The sequence below is a fragment of the Drosophila subpulchrella genome, unplaced genomic scaffold (assembly GCF_014743375.2).
Source record: "Drosophila subpulchrella strain 33 F10 #4 breed RU33 unplaced genomic scaffold, RU_Dsub_v1.1 Primary Assembly Seq477, whole genome shotgun sequence".
NCBI lineage: Eukaryota > Metazoa > Arthropoda > Insecta > Diptera > Drosophilidae > Drosophila > Drosophila subpulchrella.
The window spans coordinates 1,326,503-1,348,920 of record NW_023665684.1 but is presented as its reverse complement, the minus strand read 5'-3'; the positions used below and the strand labels follow the sequence as shown (position 1 = coordinate 1,348,920).

The following is a 22,418-nucleotide window of genomic DNA, read 5'->3' as shown; positions in this document are numbered from 1 at the left end:
GCAGGCGCGTCACGGACGATAAGCATTAGGGTGAAACCGGGTGGAACGTTCGTCTGCGCTAGGCGTAAAGCGAAGTGAACTGCTAGGCAGCCTCCTGGCGACAGCCTGGACTGTCAGCGCGATCTGAGCAAGAACCTAGCGGGACCGTCCGGGACAGAGCAAGGGACAGGTATTGCCTCGAATGGCGTCGGCCTGGAGAGCAAGGCTTGTTCACCCTAGTCTGAGAACGGTGACGCTTCCCTAAGCCCACAAGGCCGAACTCTCTGCGAGTCTAAGGCGCAACAAGTGACCCCGAGGCAGCACGTCGGCGAGTGAGCAGAGGCGGCCACTACGAGCGTCCCGAGACCCAGGAGCCAAGCGGAAGCCGAGTCAACGCGTCGACAAGCCAGAAGGAGGAGCACCAGCAGCCGGCAGAACCAGAGCAAGGAGATACAGAAGCCAGCATAGCCACACACCCGCTGTACCAATACCACGAGAATAAATCCCACTGTTGCCATTTGAACCTTTGTTTTCTCACTGATCTACGGGGCAGTCACGTCATATAAATTTGGTGGGACGAACACACAATCTTCTGAGCTAGCCGCACGAATCTCGTAGCGAGCAGACATACAAAATCAGTTCGTTACATCTGGCGCGGAGGAACCATGGGCCACGGTATGTGCAGACTTCGTGGGACCCCTACCAAGATCTAAGCACGGGAACCAAATGCTGCTGGTCATGATTGACAGGTTTTCGAATTGGACGGAACTGGTGCCCCTACGCAGTGCGACAGCAGAGTCGCTCAAGAAGGCGTTTAGGGAGCGCATAATCGCAAGGTACGGGGTCCCGAAGGTGGTCATAACGGACAATGGAGTACAGTTTGCAAGCCGCATATTTAAAAATTTCCTGGCTGAGATGGGTATCAGTCAACAATTCACCGCGCCATACACACCACAAGAGAATCCGACCGAACGAGCAAACAGAACGGTCAAGACCATGATTGCGCAGTTCGCAGGGCAGGACCAGAGAAACTGGGACGAGAAGTGGCCGGAGATTATGCTAGCAGTGAACACGAGCACATCGGAATCCACCGGCCATACACCGGCGTTTCTTACCCAGGGAAGGGAACCACGTCTACCCAACAGCCTATACGATAAGGAAAACCTAGGAACTGGACGAGCTACGGAGACCCCTGAGGAAAATGCCAACAAACTAAGAGAGGTATTCGAGATCGTGCGGCGAAATATGGAAAAGGCGTCCCAGGACCAAGCCAGACACTATAATCTGAGAAGAAGGCAATGGTCACCAGCGGTGGGCGACATAGTGTGGGCCAAGGAACATCACCTGTCCAAAGCGGCTGAAGGATTCGCTGCAAAACTAGCCCCGAGGTACGATGGCCCTTACCAGGTGGTAGATTTCGTCTCTCCAGTGATCTGCAAAATTCGCCACACACAGTCGAAGAAAGAAAGGACGGTTCACGTTGGCGAGCTCAAGCAACAACAAAACGAGCAGACAGCAGAAACGTCAGGTACGAGGCGACAGGATTAGGCGTCAGGCCGAAGCGAGAGTCATCCATACGCCACACGGAAAGGACAATCAGGACAGCACATGGACATGGATAAGGATTTCACGTTGATCCAGACTGCGAGGCCACAGGATTATGCGTCAGGCCTAAGCGAGAGTCATCCACACGCCACGCAGAAAGGACAATTACAAGGATAGGTCACAAGGACGTGGATAAGGATGGTTGGTGATCCCAACCGCAAGGCAACAGGATTCAACGTCGGGCAGTTGCCAGAGTCAGCCGCGATTACGCCAGGCGGAAGGGACACTTATAAAACGGCAACAGACAGGCAAGGCAACAGGTTTCAGCGTCGGGCGCGAGCCAGAGTCAACCGTTTATGCCACGTAGAAGAGAGTATGCGCGGAGGGAGACAAGCAACACAAGGCGCGCAGTCCAGGCACACCGTAGCATCCGGAGATTCTTTACGGAAGGCGTCGGACGAACCCGTCTAGTTGTTACCCGAGGAAAGGGGGAGGACGGTGCAGAATCAGATCTACACCGTAGCCAGCTGGTAACAAAAGACAGAAACACGCATCGCACCAACGGTTCACAGGAAAAAAAAAACACGAACAAACCCTGAAAGGAAAGGAAAGTAAATGCCGGTTCAACCAAAAGTGCAACTCACCACGGAAAAAAAAAGCTCTGCTACAAACGAAGGCCAAACGTTATTCAAGGCCGCTGGGGCCATTGTACTGGAGGTTGAGGGCAACGAACGGCATAGGCTGGAAGGAGCTGAGAAGATAAAATGGAAAAGACAGATCAGCCAGAAGCTGTGCGGTCAGATCAAAAAGTTGCAAAATCACCACGAGCCAGGGAAGGGGGCGCCTCGATAGGCGGTCGATTGGCATTAGATGAAAGTGCGATCGATGGGTACACGTCAAATGGTAATATCGGCCCAAGGTGGAAATTTCGCAACGAGCAGGTGGCAACGCCGCACCGTCGGTATCGATAAACGAATAAACATCGATCACGCACGAATGGTGTGACCAGGCGGAGGAAGCGATAAAAGGAAGGGAACGCAGCAATGAGCAGCGAGCTGGGGATCGATAGCCCAGGAGTATCGATGTCCCAGTGGGAACACAGGAAATATCGGCGCGGGAGATTTAAAGTTGCTACGAGGAGGATGACCAGCGCTGTAGAAACTCAACGGAGTTAAGAGCGTCGAGGGAGCATCGAGGGAGCGCCGCGGGAATCACAAGGACTCGAAGGCTGGGATAAGCAAGGAAACGCCGGAGAGTAGGAACCAGTCTTAAATGTTTCCCGAAGTAAGGGGGGAATGTGAGGAGTTGAATAACTCCCCACAAATAGAAGCAGCAGCAGATGGCCGGCCGCTTACCAGATACGCGGCGAATTCGCGTAGTAACGGCGCGGCGAGGAGAACGAGAGAGTTTGGAGACTTGGATAGAGAACAAGAGAGTTTGGAGACTTGGATGGAGAACAGGAGAGTTTGGAGACTTGGGTGGAGAACGAGAGAGATTGGAGACCAAGGAGCGGAGATCGAGAGAGAATGGAGACTTCGCGGGCAGAGCAAGAGTGCCGTGTGCAAAAGCGGATAACGGAACTTCACCGGACTTTGGACTCTCCCGTGAACTTTGGACCGGGAGAAGAAGTGTCACATCTCGGCAGTGGAGTGGCACACAGGCGTGCCACAAACATCGTGGGAATCAGCAGTGGGCGGAGCATCGATTGGAAGCGGTACGTGAAGGACAAGTGGGTCAACCAGGAGGCGCGGACTTTGGACCCGGAGTGGAGAGATCCAGCGTGCCGTGCGCAAAAGGGGAATAACGGTTCCCGGAAGCCCTATATAAGGCCGCAGAGCGCTGGCAGCTGGATCAGTCGATCACGAGGAGTCAAACCTTCAAGATCAGTCAAATGTACCAAGTGAACAACCAGTCAAGCAAGTAATCTACGAGGGAGCTACAACCAAGCGAGTCGTCGGAAGCAACGCCGTGGGAAGCACACAAGGAGCGAGATCGCCACGTCGAGACGTTCGGGATTGGGACATCAGGAATCTCCGAATTGAGACACAAGTGGCTGAGTTCCGGAGGGCATCACACGGCTAAGTCAAGGCGTTCGTTTTCCAACTTTGTCACGACCACACCCTGGCGAGTCGCCCGGCGGGTCTGTCAGAGACAAGCGGAAGAGTCCTACGACGAGGAACCGTCAGTTTGGGGAGGAAAGTTGTCTGAGACCCAGCGTACCTTGCCCGACCAAGCAGGACCTGGCGTGACGGACGAGCGGTAGATCGATTTGCGGTTTCAAGAGGCGAACGCCTGGAGAGCCCTGCGATTACCGGCGAAGTTCCTGAACAGCAACCGCCCAACTCCCCGAGTGCCAGAACGACAAGCTACTGGTCAGGAGACAACGCAGAAGACATCGGCAGCGACGCCAGCAGACATTTTCCGGTAGCCACGTTACCATCGCCGCGCGGAGCTCATTGGGGAGCGCAGGCGCGTCACGGACGATAAGCAGTAGGGTGAAGTCGGGTGGAACGTTCGTCTGCGCTAGGCGTAAAGCGAAGTGAACTGCTAGGCAGCCTCCTGGCGACAGCCTGGACTGTCAGCGCGATCTGAGCAAGAACCTAGCGGGACCGTCCGGGACAGAGCAAGGGACAGGTATTGCCTCGAATGGCGTCGGCCTGGAGAGCAAGGCTTGTTCACCCTAGTCTGAGAACGGTGACGCTTCCCTAAGCCCACAAGGCCGAACTCTCTGCGAGTCTAAGGCGCAACAAGTGACCCCGAGGCAGCACGTCGGCGAGTGAGCAGAGGCGGCCACTACGAGCGTCCCGAGACCCAGGAGCCAAGCGGAAGCCGAGTCAACGCGTCGACAAGCCAGAAGGAGGAGCACCAGCAGCCGGCGGAACCAGAACGAGGAGATACAGAAGCCAGCATAGCCACACACCCGCTGTACCAATACCACGAGAATAAATCCCACTGTGGCCATTTGAACCTTTGTTTTCTCACTGATCTACGGGGCAGTCACGTCATATAAATTTGGTGGGACGAACACACAATCTTCTGAGCTAGCCGCACGAATCTCGTAGCGAGCAGACATACAAAAATCAGTTCGTTACATACCATAAACTCTTAGGTTGAATTTAATGGCTCTATATTCTATCATGCAATGCTTTATAATTTCAATTATATTTTTTTGCCAATGCTGATAAAAATCTTTTAATTCAATAGTGCTTTGGACTGTACTATTGATTCGATATGATTTTACAGGAAAAACAGTTTGTGAGTTAAGAAGAATTATATTTTCATTATTTTTTACTTCTCTGGCTGATGCATTTTTATGCTTATCGGTCAATATGTGTTGACGTTCCCTTGATGCAAGATATTTGTCACCACAAGTAGGGCATAAAAGTTCTAATTTTAAATCCTTTTTATTTTCGCTAATCTTAGCTTTTTTTTCTTGATTGCTTACTTCCTTACCCTCATCCATTCTCATCCGTTTGAGAGCATTTGATGATGTTGTAGGATGATCGTCCAGATGATTTTGCCTTTTGTTTTGGGGTTGCCGTTTTTCAACATTCATTAAAATATTGAATGCATTTTTTGGTCCATTACAATTTTGATAGTGCTCGTCAAATTCATAATTATGAACTAAGCATAAGTCACACCTTATTTTCGATTGACACATTAAAACCTCGAAGGCATTCCGAGGCTTTGAGCACTGAGCATAATGAGCTTCAAACTCACTCATCTCCACATTTTTGGTGCACAAATCACAAGCAATGAATGACTCCATTTTTAGGGTTTTAGTTTTAATTTTTTTTATTCAAAAAATATATTGTTATATGTTGTTATGTTGTTAACAATATTCAAAAAATATATTGTTATATGTTGTTATGTTGTTAACAATTTTCACCCACTCGTTAAAAAGGTTTTAACGATTTGAGTTGTTAGGCGCGATTACAAGGACCGATGTGGATCTAATTATTTTATTAGAATACAGTACTCAGGCATTTGAAGAACTGATCCTGAGCAATTTGAGTGGTGTCATTTTTATAGTCTAGAATGTTCACTTAACAGGTTGACATCTACAGGGAGTGCATACAGGCATGTTGTACTCCTAGAACCAATCCGATTGGTTCTCGAATATAAGGAGCAGCCCAACACCCCAGTATAATGGTTATTAGAAGGAAAACGAACACAAGTATTGATAACAAGTTACCGGGGGTGAACGTGGTGTAGGAGGGGTTAGGATGTAGGTAAATATCGAAGGTGTACAACTTTGACATAGGTTAAGGAAAGGAAATCTCTGTGTAAGCAATATATGAATAAATGGTCAGTTAAGGTCGGGCCAGCATTGGCATAAGATGTCGCGATGAACCATTCGAATTTCCTAAGCCTTAAGCTAAGAGTAGCTATTAAAAGCGGTTGCGGAGGTTTTTTAGGCGGTTTTAAATGTATTTTGTATGAGTTGTTTTTAATTGCAACGTATACTCATCCCATAATCAGTGTGTTTGGTATTCCACGGAACCCTCCCGTTTTATTGCATTTCAAATATTGTGACCCCTCTTTATCTTCTGAGAATGAGCAGGAGAAAGTGAACGTGTGTACCCACGAACCCGAATCTCACCCCCTACCCTCGAGTCCTTGCTCATGATTGCTTGTGCGCGAAGGTGTGAAATTTCAATTTTGTGAGTTTTGTTCAAAATGTGCAGAACAGAGAAAATTATACCATTGGAAAGGGCTTGAAAAATGCTTTCCAATGATACCAAATTTTTTTTTTTTTTTTTTTTTTAGTGAGGGGGTATACTAATTACAGTATCGGCGGTCATCGTCGTTTTTTGCCTTTTTCAGTCGAGTAGTGGGAATATACGGGAGGAGGCAGAATTTGAAATTCGTTACAATTTTCCGCTTCAGTGCTTCGTTTTAAGAAATTCTTAAAACTAAACTTCTTATCCTATACATAAATATTATTGGGTCTCTAGATATAAACCCTGAAAAGTGTTCCCAATAATAAATTTAAAACATAAACCTTTAAGTGATCCCACTACCTAATTTTTCTATACACAGCCGTCTAACTTTATCGTAGACACAAACAATTTTGTATATCCTCAGCCCTGAAAAGTGATCCTATAAGTCTTATACAACTTGAACATTAAAGTGATTCTTCAGCTCATTTTTCCTAGACATCCGTCTAACTTTATCGTAGACACAAACAATTTTGTATATCCTCAGCCCTGAAAAGTGATCCTATAAGTCTTATACAACTTGAACATTAAAGTGATTCTTCAGCTCATTTTTCCTAGACACACTCCTCAAAAGGAATCGTATAACATATAAGAAAAACTAGAGTATAAGACCGCAGCGGCGGTCATCGCAGCGGCAGTCTCGGCAGCGTCCAAACCGCCGCTGCGAAAACCGCCGCTTTCGTATACTCCCACTACTTTTTTAGATTCTTATAATCAAATTATTAGAAAAAAATTGTTTGTAAAATATTGTTTTTTAATTTGTTTAATGTTAATTTGACATATTCTGAAGTCATCACAAAAGTATGCTTCATTTATTTATTTATTAATTTATTTAAGATCATAGTAAAGTTTACAAAACGAATACTAACATAGGGGGTGTAGTGCTAGCTACGAAGCCTTCGACTCCGTATTTATTTAAGCTACATATATATTTGTATAATATATTTTAGTTCTCATCCGAAGGAAGTGCAAGAAATGCAGCATACCTTTAGGCATACTAAGTCCTCCCTTATGAATGACAGAAATTGTCAACATTTTTTAAAGAAGAGCCAAAAAAGTGGATATTTCCCTTTTCGATATTACATTCGATTGTTTGGTTTCAGAAATAAAAGAATGAATAAAAAAACAAGGAAGAACGCTTTAGTCGAGTACCTCGACTATCAGATACCCGTTACTCAGCTAAAGGGACCAAAGGAAAATGGAGATATGCAAGCAGCAAAGCGAGATTTAAATTCGCCACCTACCGGCGGTAGACAGATCTAAGCGTTGTGGGCGTTAGAGTGGGCGTGGCGAAGTTTTTTTTGGGTCAATCGATAGGTATTGACGAGACCAATACATTTCAACTAAAATTTTTTATCTCGCAAGAAAATTGTGGGCGCCACAGGCTTGGGCGGTTTGTGGGCGTTAGAGTGGGCGTGGCATATTCGCGTAACAAACTTGCGCTGCGCTCAAGCCTACGGAATATAAATCTGAAATCCCGTTTCTCTATCTTTGATATTTTCCGAGATATCCGCGTTCATACTTACGATTTTTTTAAGTTTGTGGACGGTTTGCGGGCGTTAAAGTGGGCGTGTCAAACTTTTTTTTAGGTCAATCGGTAGGTATTGATGAGAACAATGCATTTCAGTTAAAACTTTTGTTCTAGCATTAAAACTGTAGGAGCCACAGCTTTGGGCGGCTTGTGGGCGTTAGAGTGGGCGTGGCACTCTTCTGAAAAAAACTTGCGCTGCGCAGGAATCTCAGGAATCTGCATGCCTAATCCCAGTATTGTAGCTCTTATAGTTTCCGAGATCTCAGCGTTCATACGGACAGACGAACAGACGGACAGACGGACATGGCTGGATTGACTCGGCTAGAGATCCTGATCAAGAATATATATACTTTATGGGGTCGGAAACGCTTCCTTCTGCCTGTTACATACTTTCCGACGAATCTAGTATACCCTTTTACTCTACGAGTAACGGGTATAAGGAAGATTTTAGATGTTAGGCAAACTAAAATCAAATACTGGCGCGCATAAAGTACATTAAAACTTGAAGAAAAAGAAGAAAGGAAGTTAACTTCGGCAAGCCGAAGTTTGTATACTCTTGCAGTTATAATTATTAAATTTAAAAATACAAGAAATTATTTTCCCAATAGTATAAAATAATATGTCAAAAAACACCGAAGCTATAATTTGTTTCATATTATTTTTCCACCAATTTTCCAATCGTTCCAATGCAGCTATATGATAAAGTCGTCCGATTTTGATAAAATTAAATTCGAAATTCAGAACTAATTAAAAAATGTTATTTCCAAGCGTAGGAGGTTATATGTTAAAAAACAGCGAAGCTTTAATTTGTTTCATATTATTTTTCCACCAATTTTCCGATCGTTCGATAAAATTTAATTCGAAACTCAAAACTAATTAAAAAATGTTATTTCTAAGCTTAATCTAATTTGTAAAAAAAAACGAAAGATATATTTTTTTTTATTTTTTTTCCGATGTAAGATGTTAGGCAAACTAAAATCAAATATTGGCGCGCATGACGTACATTAAAACCTGAAGGAAAACAAGAAAGGAAGTTAACTTCGGCAAGCCGAAGTTTGTATACCCTTGCACTTATAATTATTAAATTTAAATATAAAAAAAATTATTTTCCCAATAGTATAAAATAATATGTCAAAAAACACCGAAGCTATAATCTGTTTCATATTATTTTTCCACCAATTTTGCGATCGTTCCTATGGCAGCTATCATAGTCGTCCGATTTCGATAAAATTTAATTCGAAACTCAAAACTAATTAAAAAATGTTATTTCCAAGCTTTGGAGGTTATATTTTAAAAAACACCAAAGATATAATTTATTTTTATTTTTTTTCCGATTATTCCTATGGGAGCTATCAGATATAGTTGTCCGATCCGGCTGGTTCCGACTTATATACTACCTGCAAAAGATATAGGACTTTTGGGAAAGTTTTAGCCCGATAGCTTTAAAACTGAGAGAAAAGTTTGCGTAGAAACGGACGGACAGACGGACAGATCAAGAATATATATACTTTATGGGGTCGGAAACGTCTCCTTCACTGCATTGCAAACTTCTGACTGAAATCAATATACCTTCTGCAAGGGTATAAAAGTCATCGAAAAAGTTTTTTTTTAGTAAACAAGTAAGGCATACGAGCTATTTAATATTGACTTCTAAAAGTTTTGCAAAGAAGTCGAACAGCTACATCAGCATCTTTGACTTCTACATTTTTTTTTCATTTCCATCAATATTTGATTAATTTTTTACTTTAAAAATACGGGAAAAGAAAACTGCTCGCCCGAATTCTTTGAAACTTTGGCATTAATTAGTTTATTGTATTATAAAAAGGACTCCATACTCAGTTCGTTCATTTTCTTAAAAAAAAAAAGTATTTTTGGCCAAAAATCGGATCGGATATATTATTTTTCCACCAATTTTGCGATCGTTCCTATGGCAGCTATCATAGTCGTCCGATTTCGATAAAATTTAATTCGAAACTCAAAACTAATTAAAAAATGTTATTTCCAAGCTTTGGAGGTTATATTTTAAAAAACACCAAAGATATAATTTATTTTTATATATATATAAAGTGATGTATCTGCACTGCGATTTCTCAACGGCCACCAGTTCAAAGAACGAAACCGTTTACAAATAAACTTTCGGCTTTGATTAAAAACGATACAGAAGCTCGAGATCCCGCAATGCAAAAAAAACAAAGAAAATTGATTAAGTCCAAACTTCAACAATGACGTAATTCCATAAACGTAAAAATCCAATAAGATCGAAAAATCTAATAAGACCGAATTATGTAAGCATAAACAAAAAAGTGTCGATCGCATCATCCTCTTGCGATTGCGTCACCTAATGCACTAACAGTAAATTCTAAGACGCAAACCGAGGTTTCATTCTAACAAATTCTGTAACATACAATTAGTCTTTTTCCAACGTTCTAATAAAGAATAACCAACAAATATAAAAAATCTCCTGATTTTATATTCGGGCAAGGAACGACTTATGCTAATGGCGCAGTCGGTAGGATCTCTTTAAAAAAATATCCTTGCGAAAAAACAAAGTCGGGAGCTTACTGATCAATTAAAAGGATATTTCTAAACTACTGGGATATCCAGATCAGCGCGTGGAATTGCCCACAAGTAAGCAATTTATTCGACTAGCTAGAAAGTGCAACTAAGAGATCCGCAAAAGAACCTAAGTGCAAATTAAAGGCACTGAAAAAATATTATAATAAATTAAATTTAAATCGACTACTGAATAAATTCAATTCGGTCAGTAATAAAGTTGAGTGGAATTTTATTAAACACAACAAAATGGACCAACAACCACCAGCTCAAGGGCAACCACAAATTGGTGTGGCACCCAATCCATTGACGGAGCAAAACTTAAGTCAGCTTTTGTCCCAGATCCGGAATATTCCAACGTTTGAAGGAGATCCATCTACCCTAGGAACCTTTGTCAGAAGAGTTAACTACCTTTTGCGTCTGTATCCTACAACCAATTATCGACAGACAAGCGTCATATTTGGAGAAATAGAACTTCAAATCACCGGTGATGCCCAGAGGATTCTGCAAGTTCTACAAGTCAACAACTGGCCAGATCTTAGAGCAGCCCTAGTCGACGAGTACAAAACGCAAACCCCTGTGGAGGAACTATTAAGGCGATTATACAATACTAATTTTCAAGTTAATCTAAGAAAATTTTGTAACGAGATCGAGCTTAAGCAGTTAGTTATAAGCAACAAATTAGAACTTGAGGGAAATCCAAATGAATTAATATTGTACACGGAAGCAATGTTTAGGACTACAAAGAACCTAATACAACGAAAATTACCTGACAGAATTTTTATGACATTAGCAAGAAGCGATATTTCAACAGTACTTAAACTGAAACAAGCGGCTCAGCAAGAAGGGCTATACGAAGAAAATGAAAATTTAAAACATTATAGTAATGTTAATAAAATTTAAAAGCATCAACAAACAAATTATACACGTAACCCCTACCCTTACACTAATTTGTACACCACCCAACAATTTAATCCTGGCCCAGCTCTTTCAATTCAACCACACCCCAACCAACCCCAAAGAATGGTTCCACAAAATTATAAGTTCCGATGCATTGTCAAGAATCAAAATTAACGAAGTATACTATGGCAGTAACAAAGCAACAGCACATAGCGCTGAAGAAGATAATGAAAATTTAATAACAATTACTGAAAAACCAATAAATCATTTCGCTAGACAGGTAGAAATGATTTGAAGCAATACAGAAGGTGAAGAAAGTGAAAATTATTATAAGAAAGTCAAGATTAAAATAATGTTTAATGAATTAAACATCGAAAAAGCTAAGCAAATATTAATAAAACACTTTTATACCAAGTCAAGTGCACTTTACATCGAACACGACTCTGATTTTGAAATCATTCAACAAGCTTTTAAACAAGTCATGAACTCTACTACAAAAATTGTAAGAGCAGTAATTAAATTACAGGACAAAAACTTACGCTGAATTTAAAGAAATTATTGTTAGCAACCACGAAGAACTATTGCACCCAGGAATTGAAAAACTGGTAAGGCTTTTCAAAGAAACCTGTTATTATCCCGACTGCCAGAATTTAATTCAGAATTTAATTAATGAGTGTAATGTTTGTAACCAAGCAAAAACTGAACATAAAAACCTCAACTTGGCTTAGGTCAGATTCAAACGAAAATTTAATTATATCCCACATACCCAGAGAAATAAAGAAACTTCCCGTATACGAAATATTACCTTATCCAGATGAAAATAATAAAAAATTACAAGATAATACCCAAAACAAATATTACGTATACAGAAACAGCTTGTATAACAAAGAAACAAGAAACCCTGTCACCAACACATGTCTTTTAGGTCTTGTTAATCAAACAAATACTAGTTGCAGGTACACAAAAACGCTCTTAACTACACAAATTAATGATTATGTAATTGAAGAAAACAATATGATCAAAATACACAATTGCTTAATTGCCATTAACGGTTTATCCATAATCAATTATAAACATGACTACACACAAAGCATATACACAAGAAATAATGTCACCAAATTAGACCCAATATCATACATACAGCAAAAGAAATATTTTTTGAACAAAATAAAGAAAACCAGATTTACAAAATAATTGTAATTGTAACACTGGGTCTTTTAATATTAATTATATCACTGTACCTACTTTATAAATTTAAGGAAATACGTAAAGGAATACTTATAAAATACAATTACAAAAAAGGTGACGACCCAACAATAGAAACACAACAGTTACAAGAAATACCAAAGCTTTACCCCAAAATCACATAAATAACCATATGATTTTGTCTAAGTGATGGGGGAGTGACGTATCTGCACTGCGATTTCTCAACGGCCACCAGTTCAAAGAACGGAACCGTTCACAAATAAACAGAATCGCCACTTTCGGCTTTGATTAAAAACGATACGAGATCCCGCAATGCAAACAAACAAAGAAAATTGATTAAGTCCGAACGTCAACAATGACGTAATTCCATAAACGTTAAAATCCAATAAGATGGCAAAATCTAATAAGACCGAATTATGTTAACATAAACAAAGAAGTGTCGATCGCATCATCCACTTGCGATTGCGTCACCTAATGCACTAACAGTAAATTCTAAGACGCAAACCGAGGTTTCATTCTAACCAATTCTGTAACATACAATTAGTCTTTTTCCAACGTTCTAATAAAGAATAACCAACAAATATAAAAAATCTCCTGAATTTTTATTCGGGCGAAGAACGACTCATGTAAATATATATATATATATATATATTATGGGGTCGAAAACGCTTTCTTCTAACTGTTACATACTTTCTGACAAATCTAGTATGTAATAATTAGCAAACTTAACAGAGTGTGAGAGGGATGGAGACATATTAGTTTGATATAAAAAATTTTGTAAGATGAAGGTGCGATCGTAACGACACCTTACCTCGTTAAGTGCTGTTTTAACTTGATATCCGAAGTTTTTTTTCAAGAATCAATTAAAAAATGGCATTTCTATTCACATTAGCTCTAATACTTATATGAGCCATTGAAATATCATTAAAATCAGTATATATATTTCCGTTGGCAAGGTCACGTCTACTTGGTTATTTTGTCAAGTACTGAATTAAAGAAACATGTTTTCGAGGAATTTTAATAATAGAGACCAACTTGTAGTTCTAGGAGATTTGAATATACCTGGAACTTCGTGTTCACCAGATGAAAAAACGAATGTCTTACTTCCATTAGCTTATCATGACTTCACTCATGGTTTGCTTGACATATATTAACTAGTTATCTACATTAGAAACCCTTTAGGCCGTTTACTGGTCCTGTGCTTTGTATCTAATAAGCGGACTGCGTGTTTCTGTCTAGAGTAGCACCTCTTACTCAACCCGAATATATCCGGCCGATACTGGAGTATGGAGTCCCCAATACGGAATTCATGTTGATCGTATTGAATCTCTGCAGAACTGCTTTTTGCTTTTTGCAAACCTCATTTGAACTCTTTATTCTGGTAGATTACTATTTATTAACTTTCCCTCCCTAGCCAACCGCAGAACTATGCTTGGAACAGTCTTTACTTATAACCTTATTCGAGGTAGCCTCGACTTGGTTTGCCAGCTAAGTTTTTTTGTTCCATGCAGATTAACAAGAAATAACATCCCCCTAATATTAAATCATTGTAGACTATGAATTGCATGAACCTTTCAGAGTATTATGTTTTGACTACTATTATCTCAAAGTAGGACTCTCTGCCTCTCTTAAATCTATCTATACTAAATTTTTTAGCACAGAACTTAAAACTTTTTTTCCTCGAACTATTTCTCTATTTATCCGCACGACATACGGCAGCGTGGTATGTTTTTCGTACTGAACTGAATCGGGTTACACTTTTTTTTCGCTCAATAAGTGTTTTAAATCAAAAGTTGCAAAATATAAAGTCCTATATAGTTTAGAATGAATAGGCAAAAAGTTGCTTAAAAAATGTTTGCTATACCCTTAAATCTATTGCATTTGGAGAACTTTAGCAAAGGCAGCGTGATTAAAATATTAAATTACCTTTTCAGGGACATGAACCACCTACCTGTAGCTTTAGTTGTTTAGAAACTATAATCAACAAGGAAGAACGCTATAGTCGAGTACCTCGCCTATCATATACCCGTTACTCAGCTAAAGGGGCCAAAGGGAAATGGAGATAAGCAAGCAGCAAAGCGAGATTGAAATGCGCCACCTACCGGCGGTAGACAGACTTAAGCCTTATGGGCCTTAGATTGGGCGTGCAACATTTTTTTTGGATCAATCGATAGGTATTGACGAGACCAATATATTTCAGTTAAAATTTGTTATCTAGCATGAAAATTGTGGGCGCCACAGGCTTGGGCGGTTTGTGGGCGTTAGAGTGGGCGTGGCATATTCGAATAACAAACTTGCGCTGCGTAAAAGGCTACGGAATCTAAATCTAAAATCCCAATTTTCTATCTTTGATAGTTTCCGAGATATCCGCGTTCATACTTACGATTTTTTGAAGTTTGTGGGCGGTTTGTGGGCGTTAAAGTGGGCGACGATAGGTATTGATGAGAACAATTCATTTCAGTTTAAATTTTTACTCTAGCATCAAAACTGTAGGAGCCACCGCTTTGGACGGTTTGTGGGTGTTAGAGTGGGCGTGGCACTCTACTGAAACAAACTTGCGCTGCGTAAGAAGCTCAGGAATCTGCACGCCAAATCTCAATATCCTAGCTCTCATAGTTTCCGAGATCTCAGCGTTCATCCAAACAGACAGACAGACGGACAGACGGACATGGCTAGATCGACTCGGCTAGTGATCCTGATCAAGAATATATATACTTTATGGGGTCGGAAACGCTTCCTTCTGCAAGTTACATACTTTCCGACGAATCTAGTATACCCTTTTACTCTACGAGTAACGGGTATACAAATAACTCTATTTATAATAAAAGGAAAAAAAGACAGTATTACAAAAAAAGTTTTGCCTTTACGGGGATCGATACCGCATTTACACCGCTAATCAACGTTTCAACCAGTATGACCATTGACTGAGTTGAAAGCATTTTGCAAAAAAACCTTTTAGTGTTTCAAAGTTCTTTGCTCATGATCTATCAAAATCAAAAAAAATTTAATTTTGTCAAGAATTGTTTGCCCACAAAGCCCACTTCATTTTATGCATTGAGTACTCAATAAACGAAATCTAAGAACAAGGAAGAACGCTATAGTCGAGTACCTCGACTATCAGATACCCGTTACTCAGCTAAAGGGACCAAAGGAAAATAGAGGAAATGCAAGCAGCAAATGCGCCACCTACCGGCGGTAGACAGATTTAAGCGTTGTGGGCGTTAAAGTGGGCGTGGCAAAGTTTTTTTTAAATCAATCGATAGGTATTGACGAGACCACTACATTTCAGTTAAAATTTTGTGTCTAGCATGAAAATTGTGGGCGCCACAGATTTGGGCGGTTTGTGGGCGTGGCATATTCGCGTAACAAACTTGCGCTGCGCTCAAGCCTACGGAATCTAAGTCTGAAATCCCGTTTCTCTATCTTAGATATTTTCCGAGATATCCGCGTTCATATTTACGATCTTTTGAAGTTTGTGGGCGGTTTGTGGTTGTGGCAAACATTTTTTAGGTCATTCGGTAGGTATTGATGAGAACAATACATTTCAGTTAAACTCTTTGTTCTAGCATCAAAACTGTAGGCGCCACAGTTTTGGGCGGTTTGTGGGCGTTAGAATGGGCATGGCACTCTTCTGAAACAAACTTGCGCTGCGCAGGAATCTCAGGAATCTGCATGCCTAATCCCAGTACTGTAGCTCTTATAGTTTCCGAGATCTCAGCGTTCATACGGACAGACGGACAGACGGACATGGCTAGATCGACTCGGCTAGTGATCCTGATCAACAAAATAAAGAAAACCAGATTTACAAAATAATTTTAATTGTAACACTGGGTCTTTTAATATTAATTATATCACTGTACCTACTTTATAAATTTAAGGAAATACGTAAAGGAATACTTATAAAATACAATTACAAAAAAGGTGACGACCCAACAATAGAAACACAACAGTTACAAGAAATACCAAAGCTTTACCCCAAAATCACATAAATAACCATATGATTTTGTCTAAGTGATGGGGGAGTGACGTATCTGCACTGCGATTTCTCAACGGCCACCAGTTCAAAGAACGGAACCGTTCACAAATAAACAGAATCGCCACTTTCGGCTTTGATTAAAAACGATACAGAAGCTCGAGATCCCGCAATGCAAACAAACAAAGAAAATTGATTAAGTCCGAACGTCAACAATGACGTAATTCCATAAACGTTAAAATCCAATAAGATGGCAAAATCTAATAAGACCGAATTATGTTAACATAAACAAAGAAGTGTCGATCGCATCATCCACTTGCGATTGCGTCACCTAATGCACTAACAGTAAATTCTAAGACGCAAACCGAGGTTTCATTCTAACCAATTCTGTAACATACAATTAGTCTTTTTCCAACGTTCTAATAAAGAATAACCAACAAATATAAAAAATCTCCTGAATTTTTATTCGGGCGAAGAACGACTCATGTAAATATATATATATATATATATATATTATGGGGTCGAAAACGCTTTCTTCTAACTGTTACATACTTTCTGACAAATCTAGTATGTAATAATTAGCAAACTTAACAGAGTGTGAGAGGGATGGAGACATATTAGTTTGATATAAAAAATTTTGTAAGATGAAGGTGCGATCGTAACGACACCTTACCTCGTTAAGTGCTGTTTTAACTTGATATCCGAAGTTTTTTTTCAAGAATCAATTAAAAAATGGCATTTCTATTCACATTAGCTCTAATACTTATATGAGCCATTGAAATATCATTAAAATCAGTATATATATTTCCGTTGGCAAGGTCACGTCTACTTGGTTATTTTGTCAAGTACTGAATTAAAGAAACATGTTTTCGAGGAATTTTAATAATAGAGACCAACTTGTAGTTCTAGGAGATTTGAATATACCTGGAACTTCGTGTTCACCAGATGAAAAAACGAATGTCTTACTTCCATTAGCTTATCATGACTTCACTCATGATTTGCTTGACATATATTAACTAGTTATCTACATTAGAAACCCTTTAGGCCGTTTACTGGTCCTGTGCTTTGTATCTAATAAGCGGACTGCGTGTTTCTGTCTAGAGTAGCACCTCTTAGTCAACCCGAATATATCCGGCCGATACTGGAGTATGGAGTCCCCAATACGGAATTCATGTTGATCGTATTGAATCTCTGCAGAACTGCTTTTTGCTTTTTGCAAACCTCATTTGAACTCTTTATTCTGGTAGATTACTATTTATTAACTTTCCCTCCCTAGCCAACCGCAGAACTATGCTTGGAACAGTCTTTACTTATAACCTTATTCGAGGTAGCCTCGACTTGGTTTGCCAGCTAAGTTTTTTTGTTCCATGCAGATTAACAAGAAATAACATCCCCCTAATATTAAATCATTGTAGACTATGAATTGCATGAACCTTTCAGAGTATTATGTTTTGACTACTATTATCTCAAAGTAGGACTCTCTGCCTCTCTTAAATCTATCTATACTAAATTTTTTAGCACAGAACTTAAAACTTTTTTTCCTCGAACTATTTCTCTATTTATCCGCACGACATACGGCAGCGTGGTATGTTTTTCGTACTGAACTGAATTGGGTTACACTTTTTTTTCGCTCAATAAGTGTTTTAAATCAAAAGTTGCAAAATATAAAGTCCTATATAGTTTAGAATGAATAGGCAAAAAGTTGCTTAAAAAATGTTTGCTATACCCTTAAATCTATTGCATTTGGAGAACTTTAGCAAAGGCAGCGTGATTAAAATATTAAATTACCTTTTCAGGGACATGAACCACCTACCTGTAGCTTTAGTTGTTTAGAAACTATAATCAACAAGGAAGAACGCTATAGTCGAGTACCTCGCCTATCATATACCCGTTACTCAGCTAAAGGGACCAAAGGGAAATGGAGATTAGCAAGCAGCAAAGCGAGATTGAAATGCGCCACCTACCGGCGGTAGACAGACTTAAGCCTTATGGGCCTTAGATTGGGCGTGCAACATTTTTTTTGGATCAATCGATAGGTATTGACGAGACCAATATATTTCAGTTAAAATTTGTTATCTAGCATGAAAATTGTGGGCGCCACAGGTTTGGGCGGCTTGTGGGCGTTAGAGTGGGCGTGGCATATTCGAATAACAAACTTGCGCTGCGTAAAAGGCTACGGAATCTAAATCTAAAATCCCAATTTTCTATCTTTGATAGTTTCCGAGATATCCGCGTTCATACTTACGATTTTTTGAAGTTTGTGGGCGGTTTGTGGGCGTTAAAGTGGGCGACGATAGGTATTGATGAGAACAATTCATTTCAGTTTAAATTTTTACTCTAGCATCAAAACTGTAGGAGCCACCGCTTTGGACGGTTTGTGGGTGTTAGAGTGGGCGTGGCACTCTACTGAAACAAACTTGCGCTGCGTAAGAAGCTCAGGAATCTGCACGCCAAATCTCAATATCCTAGCTCTCATAGTTTCCGAGATCTCAGCGTTCATCCAAACAGACAGACAGACGGACAGACGGACATGGCTAGATCGACTCGGCTAGTGATCCTGATCAAGAATATATATACTTTATGGGGTCGGAAACGCTTCCTTCTGCAAGTTACATACTTTCCGACGAATCTAGTATACCCTTTTACTCTACGAGTAACGGGTATACAAATAACTCTATTTATAATAAAAGGAAAAAAAAGACAGTATTACAAAAAAAGTTTTGCCTTTACGGGGATCGATACCGCATTTACACCGCTAATCAACGTTTCAACCAGTATGACCATTGACTGAGTTGAAAGCATTTTGCAAAAAAACCTTTTAGTGTTTCAAAGTTCTTTGCTCATGATCTATCAAAATCAAAAAAAATTTAATTTTGTCAAGAATTGTTTGACCACAAAGCCCACTTCATTTTATGCATTGAGTACTCAATAAACGAAATCTAAGAACAAGGAAGAACGCTATAGTCGAGTACCTCGACTATCAGATACCCGTTACTCAGCTAAAGGGACCAAAGGAAAATAGAGAAATGCAAGCAGCAAATGCGCCACCTACCGGCGGTAGACAGATTTAAGCGTTGTGGGCGTTAAAGTGGGCGTGGCAAAGTTTTTTTTAAATCAATCGATAGGTATTGACGAGACCAATACATTTCAGTTAAAATTTTGTATCTAGCATGAAAATTGTGGGCGCCACAGATTTGGGCGGTTTGTGGGCGTTAGAGTGGGCGTGGCATATTCGCGTAACAAACTTGCGCTGCGCTCAAGCCTACGGAATCTAAGTCTGAAATCCCGTTTCTCTATCTTAGATATTTTCCGAGATATCCGCGTTCATATTTACGATTTTTTGAAGTTTGTGGGCGGTTTGTGGTTGTGGCAAACATTTTTTAGGTCATTCGGTAGGTATTGATGAGAACAATACATTTCAGTTAAACTCTTTGTTCTAGCATCAAAACTGTAGGCGCCACAGTTTTGGGCGGTTTGTGGGCGTTAGAATGGGCATGGCACTCTTCTGAAACAAACTTGCAAACAGTACTGTAGCTCTTATAGTTTCCGAGATCTCAGCGTTCATACGGACAGACGGACAGACGGACAGACGGACATGGCTAGATCGACTCGGCTAGTGATCCTTATCAAGAATTTATATACTTTATGGGGTCGGAAACGGTTCCTTCTGCCTGTTACATACTTTCCGACGAATCTAGTATACCCTTTTACTCTACGAGTAACGGGTATAATTAATCAAGTTCTTTCTCCTTTTCGCCTTGCCGACAGCCGTATGACAAAACAATAAGGGAAGTTAACTTCGGCAAGCCGAAGTTTGTATACACTTGCAGTTATAAGAAATAATCAATGTTAGTAACACCGTGTTCAATTTTAAGGATAGTTGCTAGCTTCAGTGATATTTGTGTAAAACTAAATTCGTAATGCTGAAAAGTTAAAATATTCTATACCCCAGAGTAAAAGAAAATAGATCAAAATATACAACGCACATTTTTTTTAAAATAATTATTTCATTAATTCTCTGACCGTTTCTTTGACAGCTATGTGTTAGGATCGTCCGATTTTTATTAAATTTAATTCGAAAAAAAAATTTAATTCCCAATAGTATAAGATAATGTGTCAAAAAACACCGAAGCTAGGACTTGTTTCATATTATTTTCCCACCAATTTTCCGATCGTTCCTATGGCAGCTATATGATATAGTCGTCCGATTTTGATGAAATCAAATTCGAAATTTGGAGCTTATTAAAAAATATTGATTCCTAGCGTAGGAGGTTAATGTGTTAAAAAACATCTAAGATATACTTTTAAAATTCTTTTTCCGATTATTCCTATGGGAGCTATAAGACATAGTTGTCCGATCCGGCTGGTTCCGATTTATATACTACTTGCAAAAGAAAGAAGACTTTTGGGAAAGTTTCAGCCCTATAGCTTTAAAACTGAGAGACAAGTTTGCGTAGAAACGGACGGTCATACGGACAGACGGACATGGCAGGATCGACTCGTCTAGTGATGCTAGTCAAGAATATATATACTTTATGAAATCGGAAACGTCTCCATCACTGCGTTGCAAACTTCTGACTGAAATCATAACACCCTCTGCAAGGGTATAAAAAGTTTGCTCATGTTGCTCTCTACTTAGATTTATACTCTTCGCTCATATTTACACAAAGGGATAAGTTTTATAATGTCATACCGTCTTCTCCTGAGATTGAACTAACGACCGCAAGCACTAACCGGTAGGCCAGCTATTACGAAAGGGGCAAATGCGGGCACAAGACGTTAGGAGAGGTTGTGAAAATAGTTTTTTTGTGAAAAAGTTTTTTCTTGTTTTAAGAAGAAAATTTATAAACAACACCTTCAAATATTTTCCTTTAAACTTTCTATACGCGGCTCCATTTCTGAATACACGCGTTCGGTTAGCGCGCGAAGTCAATGGTCCTCGGCTCAGGAGCGGCAAATTCGGACTGAATATAGTAAATATTTCATATATATATAAAATATGGTTTCAGAAAACATTTTAAAAGCAAGTATGTCACTCTCAATTTATAATCAAAAAGTTTTCCGATTTGAGAACTTGTTTCATTTTGTCTCAGAAAGTTTACATTCATTCTCAAACAGTGATTTAAATAATTTCTCATTCTGAATGTTCTAAAAGAAAAAAAAAGGTACTCATTTTCGTAAGTTCTATTTTAAAAAAGTTTTACTCTAACTGAGTAAATGACGCTCAGAGTGAGCATTTATGTTCTTCGTTTTTCTTAAAAAAAAATTAACTAGTTGGCTTAGTTAGGCATTATATTTATTATATATTTATAAAAACTAAAACAGTATACTTTTCTACATACCATACATATATCGAACTACAAAATCAACACGATTATCCCAGGAGTAGGCCATTATGACGTTATTTGCTTGGAGTTAATCCTCATAAAAATGTTGCAACTGGAAATAGCATATATGTATATATAGATATATAATTGTTGTATACATACTTATGCACCGAATTTTTTTATTAGTCGTAGTACCACAGAAATCGCAAAGCGCCCATTTAGATTTTTATATGCATCAATATACATTTTAAACGACTAAGAGCTGAAGTGATTTCTGTGGCAACAAAGCATTTATTTTTTTAAATATTTTTGTATCTCTAGTTTCTATAATTAATTTTTTAATTTAAAGTTGTTACCTAGTAATTATTAGCTCCTTACCTACTGAATAGATTACTTCAGACTAACTAAATTTTCTGTATCTTTTGCCAAAAGTCATACTCTTTGGCAACATTATTTATACTGCATGTATCTAAACATTATATATAAATACGTGTAGTGTATAGGAAACGCATTAAGAGACTATGTCTGTTCCCTTTCATAAGGTAATATAACTATTAGAAGAAATTTGCAGTTCAATATGGTATTTTTAGTACTACGGGAATAATTATTCTTGATAAACATTCGATATATTAAAATCCGTCAATCAGTGTCTGCGCAAAGGAATGGAACTGAAGAAGCCAATT

The 22,418-nt window shown here is 39.5% G+C and overlaps 1 protein-coding gene across 2 annotated transcripts in view; it reads right to left on the bottom strand.

Annotated features, from left to right (window-relative positions):
• LOC119562446 (sarcoplasmic calcium-binding protein, alpha-B and -A chains-like) overlaps positions 1 to 22,162 on the bottom strand; it is a 112,442-nt gene extending 90,280 nt beyond the window's left edge. Inside the window, exons 1-2 of one of the 2 annotated variants that reach the window (XM_037875631.1) lie at positions 22,114 to 22,162; positions 21,751 to 21,847 (exon numbers count right to left, since the gene is read on the bottom strand). In XM_037875631.1, the coding sequence (XP_037731559.1) occupies positions 21,751 to 21,802 (52 nt within the window). In that variant the 5' untranslated portion in view covers positions 21,803 to 21,847; positions 22,114 to 22,162. Of the gene's footprint in view, positions 1 to 21,750; positions 21,848 to 22,091 lie in introns of both variants that reach the window. The other variant, XM_037875632.1, reaches the window with a different exon arrangement.
• Positions 22,163 to 22,418: the final 256 nt, after the last annotated feature.